The sequence below is a fragment of the Pseudonaja textilis genome, chromosome 3 (genome assembly GCF_049901715.1).
Source record: "Pseudonaja textilis isolate UNSWEBS1 chromosome 3, rPseTex1.2, whole genome shotgun sequence".
NCBI lineage: Eukaryota > Metazoa > Chordata > Lepidosauria > Squamata > Elapidae > Pseudonaja > Pseudonaja textilis.
In genome coordinates this window covers 83,148,300-83,164,703 of record NC_141992.1, presented here as the reverse complement: position 1 = coordinate 83,164,703, position 16,404 = coordinate 83,148,300, and the positions used below count along the sequence as shown (strand labels likewise).

The 16,404-nt window shown below is 38.6% G+C and overlaps 1 protein-coding gene across 2 annotated transcripts in view; it reads left to right on the top strand.

Moving 5' to 3' along the window:
* Positions 1-16,404, top strand: part of OLFM3 (olfactomedin 3) — a 204,002-nt gene that overhangs the window by 127,492 nt on the left and 60,106 nt on the right. Inside the window, exon 1 of one of the 2 annotated variants that reach the window (XM_026700128.2) lies at positions 15,239-15,467. The exons of the other annotated variant lie outside the window; for it this stretch is intronic. Coding sequence (XP_026555913.2) covers positions 15,297-15,467 — 171 coding nt within the window. The 5' untranslated portion in view covers positions 15,239-15,296. Of the gene's footprint in view, positions 1-15,238; positions 15,468-16,404 lie in introns of those variants that run through there. 2 annotated transcript variants of the gene reach the window in all.

The following is a 16,404-nucleotide window of genomic DNA, read 5'->3' as shown; positions in this document are numbered from 1 at the left end:
AACTAAACAAGCAGCAATTAAGAGAAACAAAGGATGCTTCATGTGATTATTTATTTATTTATTTATTTAGATTTGTATTGCCGCCTATTCGCCATGGCAACTCAAGGCGGCTTACAACGTATAAAACCACAATTTTAAACAATAAAACTTGTAAAATCAAATAATATAGTAAAATCGCACACCCCCAGCAACAGCAGATTACACAAGTCATTTCATGGGCTCCATCCCACTCTGGGTTCCCCAGGCCCACTGGCAGAACCAGGTCTTCAGTGCCTTCTGGAAGAGAATCAGAGTGGGGGCCAGTCTCATCTGCCCAAGTGCCATGGCCAGCCAGACACATAATCTTCCTGACGAGGTGATGAAATTGGTATTATTACTAGATTTGAATGCCAGATGCAAGTTCCACTAATACCCATCTCTCAGATTTTGGATCTAGAATGAGAGGCAAGGTGTTCTAAATCCAGGGAATATATAATATAATAGAGAATCAAAGGCCAGGGTACCAAAAGACTAACCACCAATTAATGTCAACTATAATGGAAATTAAACTTTGAAAGGAAAGAGTTTGGCGGGAAATCAAGGCTTCATAAAGCTTCAGCTGCATCTGGATAAGGAATCTGGTATATTTAAGTCTGAAAATCTATGTCTTGCTGAAGTAATATTTAGCGACTATTTCTGGTAATGGGAATATCTTTGCCTACTTTGTGATTCATTGCCTTTTGAAACCCACTGGACCTCAGCCTGTTTCTCATTCCCTGTTTCTCATTCCCTCAATTCCCCTGAATTGACTATCTAGTGGAATTTTAATAGCTGATTCTATCTCAACTTTATAGTGTTGGTGAAGAACTATAGACTGGTTTCTGGTTTCAGGATGGAAGGAAGGAAGGAAGGAAATTAATTTATGGTAGTTCTATTTAACTTACTGCAGAGTCCTGCTAGGAACTCCCACTTACTTTGAGTTAGTTTCTTGAAATGGTATTATATTGGCTTTTCTTTTAGTGGTATTTTTTCAATCCTTGTTCTAAGTATATTAAAATCCTTTTTTTAAAAAAAATATGTTTGATTACACTCAGCTTGAGTTTCCCTTAAAATATAAAATTCCAATTTTACCTCCTGTGTTCCTGCTACTTTCACTTCCTCAATTAATTTTTCCTAATTGCATAATATAATAACAGGGATACTTAATGTCTTTCTACCTTCCTTCACCTTCCAAAAGAAAATGTTGTTCAGCAAGAGAAGTTGGAATTTCCCAGAAGGGTCATGCCTGGCACAGCTTGCTAACTTCACAGACATTGGGATAGTTGAAGTCCCCATCAATGCTGATTTATGCCTTTTGGGAAAGGTCTGAAGTTGGAAAATATAATCCACATCTTCTGGATGATAGTGGTACACCAACAATAGTACTGCTTTTATTTGTTCCATCACTTTATTAGTTTAAGCTAAGGTCTTTCTACTGCACTTCAAAAGTAATTCAGAAATGATATTCTAGAACAGGGCTCGCCAACCTTTTGGACCTCAGGGACCACCAAACTCATAATTTTAAATCCCACGGACCAGAAACCTTGGGAAAATCCCCCCAAAAAAGTCTGCAGGAAAATTCCCCACCCCGTTTTCCTACTGATCGATCATTCTTTAACTGGGATCGCAGGATACCGTCTTCAGCTCTGTTCTCAGGGGGAGAGAGAGAGAGAGACTTTTGGAAGAAGCAGCACAAATCTTTCTTTCTCTCCCCCAAACTCTGCCAGAAATGGATCTTTGCGAGACTTGTTGCACCACAGCAGCCTCTTGGAGCAGGATGCCCTGCAGGGTCCCAAAGACTCATTTCTGGTGGAGTTGGGGGGACAGAAAGAAAGACTTTTTCTGCTTTCCTTGCATGCAGCCAAAAGCAGAAGAAGAAAGAAGCGGGAAGAAGCAGCCCAGTGGCCAGGTGAGGCGCATAGGGTGAGTGGGGCAAGTTCCCCCCTCCGCCCTTTCCCCCCTCCCCTCACTACCTCATGTTGTTCACAATGCAAGCGATGCAAGCCTTGTGTTCTCGCAGGCCATGTGGGCAGCACAGCCTTGTGTTCCCACGCAGCCTGGATTAATTGCTTTGGAGGGGGTGCTTTGGGGGTGACATTTCTCTGCAGACCACCAAAATTTTCTCATAGACCACCAGTGATTGCCGGCCCACTGGTTGGGGACCACTGCTCTAGAATATACAGAAGGATGAACATAGCAAACAGTTCTCGTGTTATTCCAAAAAAAAATGTGGTATCTTTAAACAGTTGCAGGTCAGTGATTACATTTATTTGCATTTCTGTGAAATTCAATCCAAAGCATTCCACAAACTCTTTACTATTGCACAGGTGTCAAACTTGCAGCGTCATGTTGCCTTCACATGACATTTTGTGATGTTTTTCCCATTCACGGAGCTGGGGTGGGTGCATCTGGCCCACGGGCCAACAGTTTGACACCCCTGCAAGTTTATAGCCTTGTCAGGTTCATCACGTGGATTTGACCTTAGCTTATTATCTTTGCTAAAGTCCCAAACCAATTAGCTTTGTTAAAGCTCCTGTATTATGGAACCCAAAAAACATCTTCTTCAAACTAGATGAGCTATCAGATCTCTCAAGTGACTTCAAGAGCATTCTTTTGGCATTTGAAGAATGTTTTTTTAATGTTTATGTACCCTCAAAAATATATCAAGAGTTGATGGAACTATGAGTATAAGGAGAAAGGAACAATTATCCTGTTAACTAAAGGAACTGGAGAAAGGAACAATTATCCTGTTAACTAAAGGAACTGCAGTAAGCCACATCAAAAGGCCTAATGGCACAGGTTCTTTAGGGAGGGTGGGGGAGACAAATGACAATGTATGTTATGATGCAAATAACACAAATTTCTTGTGTCAGGTGCCATGATATCACTGTTTACTTGTGCTATTTGCAAAATAATACAATGACAGACACATTAACTGACATTTTGTGGCTTGCTGAAGATACCTATGCCTAGAACCTAACTGACTTTTCCAACTTTCAGTTAAGAAAGATACCAAGTCCATCCCCACGAGAAATAGAAATACAAGACAAGGGATTCAGAGACTATTCCAGTTAATTCTTTAATGAGAAATGAGCTTGCTGTTACTGGTACTTTTCAATATATTCAGCCAATGAGTGAAATTACACTTACTGCATGACTGATGTTTCGAAAACAGTGCTAACAATAAATATATCAATATCGTATAGTATTCTTTTCTCAGTAGAACATTCTGGTTCATTTGGACTCTGTTTCTTAATCTAATAGAATAGAATAGAATAGAATAGAATAGAATAGAATAGAATAGAATAGAATAGAATTCTTTATTGGTCAAGTGTGGATGGACACACAAGGAATTTGTCTTGATGCAAATACTCTCAGTATACATAAAAGAAAAGATACATTCGTCAAGAATCATAAGGTGCAACACTTAATGATAGTCATAGGCAATCAAATCATACTAGGAAACAGTGTAGATCGTAAGGATACAAGCGACAAAGTTACAGTGATACAGTCACAAGTGGGAGGAGATGAGTGATAAGAAGTGATGAGAAGATTAACAGTAATAGTAGTGCAGACTTTGTAACAGTTGAACAGTGTTGAGGGAAATATTTGTTTAGCGAAGTGATTAATGCTTTCAGGGGAAAAACCGTTCTTGTGTTTAGTTGTTCTGGTTTGCAGTGCTCTATGGTGTCGTTTTGAGGGAAGGAGTTGAAACAGTTTAGGTCCAGGATGTGAGGGATCTGTAAATATTTTCACAGCCTTCTTTTTGACTCAGTACACAGGTCCTCAATGGAAGGGAGGTTGGTAGTAATTGTTTTTTCTGCAGTCTTAATTATTCTCTCAAGTCTATGTCTGTGGAGCAGTAATTACAGCTCATAGAAAGCAATGAGAAATTTAACTTAAAATGATTAGACAGCAGTATACAGGTAGTCCTTGACTTACAACAGTTTGTTTAGTGACCCTTCAAAGTTGAAACAGGATTGAAAAAGTGACATGATAGTTTTTCACTATGATGGTTGAAGCACCCCTGTGGTCATGTTTTGTTTTGAAAAAAATTGAAGAGACATCAGGTAAAACAAAGGGTGGAAGATTATGTGTATATATCAACAACAGCTGGTCTCAGGATATAACTATAATATATAAGTTTTGTGATGAAAACTTAGAGTCTTTACGCATCAACTGCAAGCCATTTTACTCTCCACGTGAGTTCTCCTCATTTCTCCTAATAGCTGTGTATGTTCCTCCACAAGCCTGTGCAAACAAGGCATTACGAACTCTTGCTGATCAAATTATGGAGGCTGAAGCCAAACACCCAGGTTCCCTTTCCATCATTTTAGGAGATTTCAATCAAGCAAGTTTAAGGAAAGAGCTCCCAAAATATTTCCAGCATGTAAATTGTCCCACCAGAGGCAAAAATACTTTAGACCACTGCTACACAACAGTAAGATGCTTATAGGTCTTTAGCACGAGCAGCTGTGGGACACTCTGAGCACTGCATGATTCACCTTGTACCTGCCTACAGACAAAAGCTTAAAACCATTAAACCAACAATTAAATCAGTGAAGACTTAGTTGGATGAGGCAAAGCTGAAACTCCAGGCCTGCCTTGATTGCACTGATTGGAATGTTTTTGAAGATGCCTCTGCAGATCTAGATGAGCTCACAGATACTGTAACATCATATGTTAGCTTCTGCGAAGACTTAGTGTACCTACAAGGAACCTGCAAATATATAGTAACAATAAATCTTGGTTCACAGCTAAACTTAAGCAGCTACGTCATTCCAAAGACGAAGCCTACAGAAAAGGTGACAGAATGCTTTACAACCAGGCCAGAAATATATTAACAAGAGAGATCAGAGCAGCAAAAAGAAGCTACTCTGAAAAGTTAAAGAATCAATTCTCAACAAATGAACCAGCAAACATGTGGAAAACTCTTAAAAACATCACTGGCTTCAGCAAACCTCCTTCCCAGGCAGAAGGAAATCAACAACTAGTAGATGACCTGAATGTGTTTTACTCTAGGTTTGAAAAGAAACTACAGCCACCTATCTCCACAAGCCACATCTCAAACACACCAACAACAGCCAAGCCTCCTACAACTGGCCCCAATCCATTGGGCTTACAACCTCTGGTGATCACAGAAAAAGAAGTGCAAGATCTATCACACAGACAGAAGTCAGGAAAAGCACCAGGGCCAGACATGATAACTCCTTCTTGCTTAAAAGTCTGTGCTGACCAATTGGCCCCCATCTTCACCCGAATCTTCAATAGATCACTAGAGATGTGCTATGTTCCTTTCTGCTTCAAACGTTCTATCACCATCCCAGTGCCAAAGAAGCCCTCCATCAAGGAACTGAATGACTACAGACCAGTTGCTCTAACATCTGTAGTTATGAAAATCTTTGAAAGGCTGGTGCTGTCCCACCTGAAATCCATCATGGATCCACTGTTAGATCCCATGCAGTTTGCATACTGAGCAAATAGATCAACAGATGATGCTGTTAACATGGCTCTGCATTACATCCTACAACACCTTGAATCTCCAAATACCTACACAAGGGGCCACTTTGTAGACTTCAGTTCAGCATTCAATACCATCATTCCAGACACTCTTCTAAGTAAATTAAACCAAGTAATGGTACCTGAACACACTTATAAGTGGATCATAAGCTTCCTAACAGACAGGAAGCAGCAGGTGAAGCTAGGCGGAATCACATCCGATACCTGTACAATCAGCACAGGGGCCCCCCAAGGCTGTGTTTTATCTCCTCTTCTCCCTATATACCAATGGCTGCATCTCTAACGATCCATCTGTTAAAATACTGAAGTTTGCTGATGACACAACAGTGATTGGTCTCATTAGAGACAATGACGAATCTGCATACAGACAGGAGGTTATACAACTTGCCTCGTGGTGTAACTGGAACAATCTGGAACTGAACACACTCAAAACCATAGAAATGGTGGTAGACTTTAGAAGAAACCCACCCATACTACCACCTCTTACAATACTAGACAACACAGTATCAACAATAGAGACCTTCAAATTTCTAGGTTCTACTATATCACATGATCTGAAATGGACACCTAACATCAAAAACATCATCAAAAAAACACAACAAAGAATGCTCCTCTGAGCCAACTCAGAAAGCTCAAACTGCCAATGAGCTGCTGCTACAGTTCTACAGAGGAATTATTGAGTCTGTCATCTGCACCTCTATAACTGTCTGGTTTGGTTCTGCAACCCAACAGGACAGATACAGACTTCAGAGGGTAATTAGGACTGCAGAAAAAAACAATTACTACCCACCTGTCTTCAACTGAGGACCTGTATACTGCATGAGTCAAAAAGAGGGCTGTGAAAATACTTACAGACCCCTCACATCCCAGACATAAACTGTTTCAACTCCTTCCTTCAAAACGACGCTATAGAGCACTGCACACCAGAACAACTAGACACAATAACAGTTTTTTCCCAAAAGCCATCACTCTACTAAACAAATAATTCCCTCAACACTGTTCAACTATTACAAAGTCTGCACTACTATTACTGTTAATCTTCTCATCACTCCTTGTCACCCATCCCCTCTCACTTGTGATTGTAGGACTGTAACTTTGTTGCTTGTATCCTTATGATTTATATTGACTGTTTCCTAGTATGATTTGATTGTTGATTGTACCCTATGACTATCATTAAGTGTTGTACATTATGATTCTTGATTCTTAACGAATGTACCTTTTCTTTATGTATACTGAGAGTATTTACACCAAGACAAATTCCTTGTGTGTCCAAACACACATGGGCAATAAAGTATTCTATTCTATTCTATTCTATTCTATTCTATTCTATTCTATTCTATTCTATTCTTTTGTCACTTTCTGACAAGCAAAGTAAATAGGGAAACCAGGTTCACTTAACAATCATGTTACCAACTTAAGAACTGCAGTGATTCACTTAACAACTGTGGCAAGAAAAGTTTGAAATGACAACAGCACTGAAATTACAACAGCACAGCTTTTTCTCTCTGCACTCTACCCCTTGCTCTACTTTATGGTTGGGTTTTCACACATACTGGGTTAAAATATGATTGAGCCGTTTGTAGCCCAGTTTTGTTGCAGGACTGTAACCTGTATGATGAGTTTGTTGGCTCCTTCAAGAACAGAAAATTGGGTTGAATAACACTTGATTCAGTCAAGCAAAATAAGTAATTTGTGTGAATACAGTTTGTGAATCTTACCTGCCTAGTCAGCTGCTGACTTAAGCATTTCTCCTTCCTCATAATGAATCAGTCCTTAACTTATCTATCCTTTCCCAAAGAGAGAGTTATGCGAATAACGCTTTATGCACAGAAACAATATGAAATGGTAATGATTACTTTACTCTTTGCTGCATCTCCATTAGATTAATCATTGGCAATGGCAGACATGGCCTACCAACTGAGAGCGGGTTTGGTTTTGTGGTTAAGAAGCAGGCTAGAAACTAGAAGACTAGGATTTCTACTTTTGCCTTAGGTATGAAAGACGGCCGGGTAACTTTGGGCCAGTCACGCTTTCTCAGCCCATGACATTAAAGTTGGCTAAAAAGCCAGCCAATCAATTCCTGTTTCGACAATGGACCAACTCTTGGTTGATCTAGGGCAGGGGTGTCAAACTGGTGGCCCTTGGGCCAGATGCATCACACACAGGCCACACCCACCCCAGATCCACAACATGATGGCGACATGATGCCGCGAGTTTGACACCCATGATCTAGGGGTAAAAAGCAAACCCTGCACTTATGGGAAAATGTTAGGAAGACAAAGGAGCAGTGGCCTACCAACAATTGCCAGCAGTATCATTTTTTTCCATTCGCTAGGCAGATACCAGAAAGCTTGGCTTAGGAGCCATAACTTAGACTTAGGAGGTAGATCCTGTGGTAGATAACTTCATTGGCAACAATGTTGGAAACGATTTGCTATTGATTTCTTTCAGAGTGTTCCTTTTTGTTTTTCAATAGGCCACAGTCTACAATTCTGGAATCCCCTGGTAGTCTCTAAACAAATCCATTTGTGCTCAGCTTCTGAGCACAGACATTTTGCACTTCCAAACTTTAATCTGGCAATACAAAGATTCAGCTACTGTAATATTTTTCTCTATGATATGGAGACGTGTGTATTTAGGGGTCTCGTGCAGCTGTGATTTTTAATGGTAAAGTATTCAGTTAGGATTCCTCTCTTCTGCAATCCAAATGGGATTCAGAAAAATGTTCAATCTCATCTCTTTGTGTGAACTAGACCAGACAGATAATTGAGAAAGTGGCTATATGTAATCTGCAGTGAGCTGCTGTATGGTTAACAGAAGCTAAAATTCACTAGTGATCAATCTAAGATGCATGGTTTTTATCCACTGACTTGAAGAGCGCATTTTATGATATAGAAATATCAAGATTCCCATGACAGTATGTTAGATCAGAATCTTGTTTTACATAGATTTATGCTGTTTGCTCATTGCTCATATTGCTTGCCAGTAAGCTATATAATTTTACTCTCCTTCATTTGCTAGTGCACTAAAACTTACTCAGTTTTTAAAGATGTACTTTGGGGACTAGTTGTATCTTCAGCAAAATAATACTCTATTATACCAGGAATTTTCAAGGGAGGGTTTAATATGATAAGGAAGGCTGAAGCTCACTCATTAAATTATATACAAAATCACAGTACTGTATGTTTGAAAAAGGCATTGATCAACTTTTCTATCATCTTAGTTAAATCAAATAATTTGAGGTAGGTAGAGAGAAGCAAAGATTGGCTAATATTTAGGAGCTCAAATGGAGGTTATAGAACAGCTGATGTAAGAATACCTCTCTCTATGTGAATTCATCTTGAAGAAAAGGGATATTGATAAACACCTAAAACTTCATTTTACCAAGCATTCTTGGCTTTTTCAGAGCAGTGTAGAATTCCCGGGAACAAACATGCCACTCTGGAAAGAGATCTGAATAGCAATGTACAAGTGTTTATTCTTGTCTATATATGATTTTGATATAGTTTCCTGTGTCCTTCAAAGTACATCTCTGTCCAACTACAAATTCATTCAAGGCACATCTTCATCAAAGGAAAGGCTATCAAATATTATTGATAGTTGCTGGCTTATGATGTACATGCAGGAACAGAGGCATTCACTTGACTTTTTTCAAAACTCAGTTATTTGATATTGAAGCTCAACAGGAAAGGAAACTAAAAGGAATAAGCACAGTACAGGTTAACTGAGAATAAACTCCAATTGCTTAGTCTCTGCATTAGTCTATTTCCTGAGAAGGAGACATAGAACCCAGAAGTGGTATTCAGCAGGTTCTGACTGGTTCTGGAGAACCAGAAGCAGAAATTTTGAGTACTTCAGAGAACCGGCAAATGCCACCTCTGACTGGAGATTTTACAGTATCTTTTCCCTGCCATGCCCACGAAGCCACACCACAGAACCGGTAGTAAAACAATTTGAATCCCACCACTGATAGAACCACTCATTCATTCACCTAGGTATCTGAAAATTGAATGAAACTATTCCATATAATTCAATGAATTTATAGAAATCATTATTTTATCTGGGAACTCAATTGTGAGTATGATGCATAATCCTTTCCTCTCTTACAGATGACATTCAAATTCTAATACCTTTCTGTTAGCATACAGTTTCCCATTTTGTAGATATCATTATAATGACACTGGCTAAAAATTGGGAGTAGGGTCAGGTGAGAGCTATCTTTCATGGCCTTAATATAAGCACTGCTGAGGATCAGAGCAAAAATAAAAGTTTGCAGTTTGCCTCTTGAAAGCAATGGGGGAAAAATTAGATCTACAGTCCATGATTAAAATGTAACTTGACCCCTGTTAAGGAAAACCAAGTTCAAAGACTAATTCATTTCATAATTTTTTTTGTAAGTTTTGTTTGAGTTTTCACAAAAAGAAAAGAAATACAAGTAAAACATCTTTTTTGAAAGCAGCATAATCCCGGGTTACATCTCTTCGTACAGACACAAATTCAAGTTCATGCTCATTTTTATATTCCATTCCATATCTTATTACTATTCTATATTTTCTACATAGCTTCTCCCCTCTTTTAACTTTCTTAATTTTATTTTATTTATTTCATCTCAATTCAAATCATTGTAGTTATATTCTTTGTCTGTCTTGTTTCAACTGTCTACTATCTTTTCTCATTAAACAAAATTTCTCCTGTAAGCACTGATTGGAGTATGACGCCTTTATATCTTTCCCCTAAAATTATAACACTTAATATAATACATAACTTCCGTTCGGATTCTGCTTGGCACATTGTAAAACTACACATTGTATTCTTGAAAAAAGAAAAAAAATTATACATGTATAATATAATTAAAACAACAATCCATTCCAATTCAATTCTGTCATTAATATTAATATTCATTTAGTTCTTAACATTTTGCACATTACTTTTCAAATAAATATCATACTTCTATGGGAACAATTATAAACTTTCCATAGTTAATTCCCCCCCTCTCTTCACTTATATTTTATAAAACATTGACTAATTAAAATGTTCCCGTTCCTTCCTAATTCAATTTTCTCATTTATTTTATTTCATTTATTTTATTTTATTCACAAACATTTCCCCAAACAACACCAACTACTTTATCCCTCTTTTTAATCATATGTTGTTTCCAATTTTCTAAAATTATTTCTATTACAAATATAACAATACAATCTTATGTATCTTCACAGAATCCCTTTTTCAGTTAGATTTTCACCCATTATCTCTAAATAGGTCCTGTTTCACAGAATCCCTTTTTCAGTTAGATTTTCACCCATTATCTCTAAATAGGTCCTGTTTCTTTACATCTTGCTCCAAACCTCTGTAATTTCTCTTCCTTTCCTTCTTCCCTCTCTTCTTCTCTCCCCTTTTTACCCCCCTATCTCTCCACCTCCATTTCCCTCTTCCCCCTTTTCTGTTGCTTTCCAACACTATATCCACTTTTCAAAATATTTTTCCCTTCTTTGGCTTTTTTTTTTAGGTCTTAAGTTCTCCATTCTCTTTTCCCCCTTTCCCCTTTCTTCCCCACATAGAGTTACTTGTTCATTAAAGATGGCTTCTTCTTTGTCCCAGTCTTCTTGTTTTGCAGTCTTTTCTTGTTGTTTCTCGTAGTTGCAGATCTCCATTTCTAAGAATTGAAAAACGAAGCTAAAAGAGCCCTTCCCTTCTTTCATTTTATGATTGTTCACTGCCCAAAGTCCCTGGTTTGCAATGAATAGCTATACAAATTGAACACATAAATAAATGTCTATGATTAGTAATCTCTTTCCTGTGGTGATAATCTTCTGGGATTTTAAAGAGCACAAAAAAGTCAGGAAAAAAAAGGAGTTGAAAAAGGCTTAGACATGGACTAAATTCACATGTTCATACGTCACCTGCTTGTTCATGGCATCTAACATTTTACGAACCTAGCTGTTGAATTTAATAAGCATGTGTCACTTGCCCTCCTCCAGTTGTGTCAACCTTCTGACAGAATGTACTGATCCCCTGGTTTTTCACCTTTCTTCAAAAGGAGCTACTGATGACCTACAGCAGAGGTCCCCAACTTTTTTGATGCCACAAACTACTGGCAGCTGTTTCAGCAGCCGGGGCAGGGAGAATGACTTTGTGGGTTCAACCTAAATCCTGTGCATGCACAAATGAAGCTTTGCATGCTCACCCGCCACTTGGGCTGTTTGGTTCCCAATGGGCTGTGGCCAGGAATTTGGGGATCCCTGACCTACAAAGAAGGGATTTAAATTTGAAATGGAAGTACTAGTGTACCCTGAAATGACTAAGAACTTTGGACAAGATATATTGATGAAACAGGAAAAATATGGATTAAAACAGTGGGTTAAAAGGATTGAAATTTATATTGCTATAACCTAAAAGAGAATTTTTATAAAAAGATGTAGCTACTGTTGGTATATAACTCCAGAAAAATTGTCTAGAACAGGGGTGTCAAACTCACATCATCACAACCACGTCATGTCATGTATCAGGACTTTTTCCCCCCTTCACTAAACCAGGCATGGGCGTGACCAGAGGGTGACGCATCCAGCTGAAAGGCTGGGAGTTTGACAGCCCTGATCTATAATGTATAAAGTTACTTCAGATTTCTTGTTGGAACTGTGGACACCACGAAGAGTTATTTTATCATATCTAGTGGACTTGTAAAAGCCAGAAACTTAAGGGTTCAGATACATATAATGATACAAAGTATTTCAATGATCAACATTCAACTGCAACCAGAACTTAGATTAATGGATAGGCAATTAGAAAAGAACTATGGAAGAATACTCTTATACATGATTTCTGCTGCACAAGACTCTGAAATACCTACAATGGAAATGAAGATGATAGAACTAGTAGAGATGGCAAAATTAACTTGTTTAATTAGAGAAAAACCAACAAATACATTTAACCGTGACTGGAAACCCCTTATGGACTTTTTGTTAAAAAGAGAAAAGAAAAATGAAGTTATGATTTATGAAGATTAGAAAGAGCAGCTTGTTGAAAGAAGGACATTATGATGTAACCATAGGGTAAAATGTAAATGCATTTATAACTGCTATCAAAAAGATTAGAAGCTGCTTTTATATTTTTTCTTTCTTCTTTTTCTATTTTTTCTTACTTATTCACCATTATTTCTTATTTTCTTTCCTTTTTAATATTTGTGTTTTTAACTTCTTTAAAAAATGCAGTAAAATTGTATTTTAAAAACAATCCAACCATGGGGTTAAGGAAGAATGATTCCTGAGGTGCAAACAAGAATTTCCCATAAACAAATCATGATTAAGTTTCTCTTCTCTTAAAGAAAAACAGATTGACCACAAAGCTCTCCTGGACTAGCAGTACAGTTATTTCCTCCTAAAATTATAGTTCTATTTACCAAGTGACCTAGAAGCTGAGTAGTTTAGCTTAAGGTTGTAGGGACAACATAAATACCCCCAAAAGTATCTATATGTTCCAACATGCCAATGTAAAAAGAATGGTTAACTGGTTTGTTTGTTTGTTTGTTTTGCACATTTCTTGCCCACTTAACTCCAGGGTCTTTTGAGTAGGCATTCAAGCATATACAAACAGTGAAAATAAATCAGAATAAAACCTAACAGACTACATCATTCAGAAGGAACATTAACTAACTCTTTCCACTCCCAAGGCCCTAGGAAAGAGCCCTACTTAATGCTCTTTTAAAGGCTGATAAACAGCGGCCATATACAGTATAACTCCTGGAGGTATGCTGTTCTGGAGGGTTGATGCCACAACAGAGGCCTGTCTTCTGAGTTCTTGTGAGGCTTTGAGGCTACTCTCATATGAAGCATATTGTTGTAGTACTCTATCCATCCCATGACCAAGTCCTGATGTAAGAGGAGCCTTATAGTCCTATATAACTACCACTGTGACACAAGGCAAGGACCTCTGGCCACAATTGGCAGATGCTCTTCAAACAAGAGAGCTATGAGTCCCCAAAGCCCCCTCTTGGTTATGAATTAAACCCCTAAGAGGAAGGTCAACCCTGTTCAGGCCTAGAGATGAAAGGCTCCCAGCACCAGAAGGGTCAAACAACCATAGATGCTCAGTATTGGTACAGTGGAATCTTAGTTTGTTCCTCCCCATCTAAAGCTTCAGGCAGTGGAATATGATGTTAGCAGCATAGTTTGTCAGACATGGGACAAGATGTATGACTCTGTCAACTGCTTAAGAGAGTGCTATAAAGAATTATAAGTCTTAGTACTATTGCTAAGTGCTCTAACTGAGGATCATCAACATTGAACTGACCTTCCCCAACATTCTCTGTTAGTTGTTAACTGGGATGACTGAGAGTGTTGAACCCTGAGACACCTTACAAATCTGGGGCAGCAGGCTCACCTCTCACCTCACACCAGGACTGACTGGAACCTACTATGGAGAAAGGAAGAGAACCACTGTACTGTAATATGATGCCTTCCATTACTTGCAGTCAATCCAGAAGGATGCCATGATATTGAAAACTACTGAGAAATTAGGATGGTTGCACTAACCCTCTCCCAGCTTGATCTATAAGTGAAAAGTCTGAGGCTATATGAACGGCAACCTCCACACCATCCAGATACATGGCTTATCACTTCCATGATCCTGGAGGCAGAGATAGGCATTCATAGTCTACACATTTCTATCATTTTTTTTCTAAATAGTTTGTTGCATCATGAGCCATCATGTCATATTATAGTAAAGCGATGTTTTTTTTTTTTTTTGATATTTTACAAAGCAGCATAAGTTAAAAAATAATAATAAAGTGACATCTCTGCAATTATAATCTGAATGTCTCCACAGAAGCAAAAAAATTACAGTGAAGTAATCAGTAGATTACAATTTCAGGTATATAGTCTTCATATTGGCTATAAGCCAAGATATTTTTTTCCCCTTAGAGTCATGTTTGGCTGGAACAATTTGGTGTCATAATTGTTGTTAGTCATATAAAAAATCCCACAAAGATATATGTGACTTTCGTGGAAATTTCTGCACCCACTGATATACACAGACTTTATCCTGGTTTTTAAGGTAGTAGAAATAGGAGAGGTCAGTCCACTAATTTCTAACTATCCAAATTGTGATCCCTTGTGCATTATGGGCTATGATGCAGTAAGTAGCTTGACTCTCCACGTTGACTTAGAAGCAAGACCCATGGAATCCAGCAGGGCTTATTCTCACCCACGCATCAAATTGTATTTTTTGTTCACACGAAACTTTGTGACACTTGTTGACAATGGCAACAACACCCAGACATCCATGGCCTCATCCCTGCATATAAATCCCCACAGATGTTCCGTATGAAGTCTGAGAGATTCTGTTCTCTAACTACCCACTAAATGTAGCGGGTTGACGTTGTTACTTCTGGCCTTGGACCACTGCCTCATTAACTAGCAAGCTGTCTGCTCCTGGTGAAGGGGCTCTTCTGTTCTCCTCCACCTCTTCTTTTATTTCCCACCCAGGCAAAATTATTATTATTATTATTATTATTATTATTATTATTATTATTATTATTATTATTAGCGTTAAAGGCTTTTGTTCCTGTGAACACATAGCCTGCCTTGCTATGTGGTGCAAAGACAGGAGGCTTCAATGCCAGTGCTTGGAAGAGGGAGGAGGGGAAGGAAGCAGCTTGGATGTGCATTTTGGAGGATGATTAAATCTAGGGAGGCTGAACCGTTTTCATGCCATGGATGTTGTGAGTTGCAGGCACGCCTCTTTCCCTGCCAGTCTGCTCTAGGATGATAATCACTCACTATGAAAACTCATTAGCTTCCACAGCAATGAGTCCTTCACTGCTCAAGCTGGGTGCTGTGCTTAGTACCATGGCTATGATTTCTAACTGGATGTCCCAAACGCTCCCGTCACTGATAGGACTGAATACCACCAGGCTATCCACTTTTAACAAGCTAGTAAGTAACGTCCTTCTCCGGAGAGCTTTTGTGGGCTTGAGGGAAGGGAAGGGAAGGGAAGGGAAGAGACATTCTGCTATGGCTTTTCTTTAAAGTTGACCCAGAGACTGCAATTGTAATTTTGCATGCTTCTAGTAAGAACCTTCCTTCTCCCCTCTTTTCTTTCAAGTTGTTAATGCATGCTGCAACCTGGACTTACTTACATGCTGGAAAGAATATTTGCCATCTGGAAATAGAACAGGTGTTTTTTTTAAAAAAAAAAAACTTTCTAAAATATTCGTTTAAGACACGGATGTTTGTACAAGTCTTAAAACACCAGAAGTATTCTTGTTTATTCGCTTTCCACTTTCTGCATTGTGACTTCCGAAAAGCCTTGCTGTGATTATACAAAATAAGCATGATTAAACTTGAGCTGTTCTGCTTCCTTTTCTTACAAAACTATCACGGGGAGCAGGACAACCCCCTTATTCCTGCTTTGTTTTCAACGCTGCATTTGAAGGTCCCAGAATAAAAAGCGAGACTTTCAGAGTTTTGCAAAAGAAAGAAAACTTTTAAGACAAAAAGAAAACACGCTTGCAAACCATTTGATTAGGGCAACATGCCAAATCATAGGTTATTGGCTAAAGATGCTCACTGACTTTTCAGGATGGATTCCATTATGTGTACTGTTGCTGAAATATAACGCGATGCCTGCCAAAAAGTCTTGTTCGGTACTAAAGAAGCAAGCCTCCCTGTCTGTGGTCTTAATGCTGTCTTAATAGCTTGATAAAAGGAGCAGATTTTGCATCCGTTACGATACCATTTGCTGAAACGGAGCTAATGAAAGTTTGACAAGGAGGCACTTATCTGAATTTCCCTGCTCCAAAGGTTCCTCCTTACCTGTACTCTGTTCATTGTGATTGCAATCAAATATCAGATTAAGAGCAGCTCAGGGCTA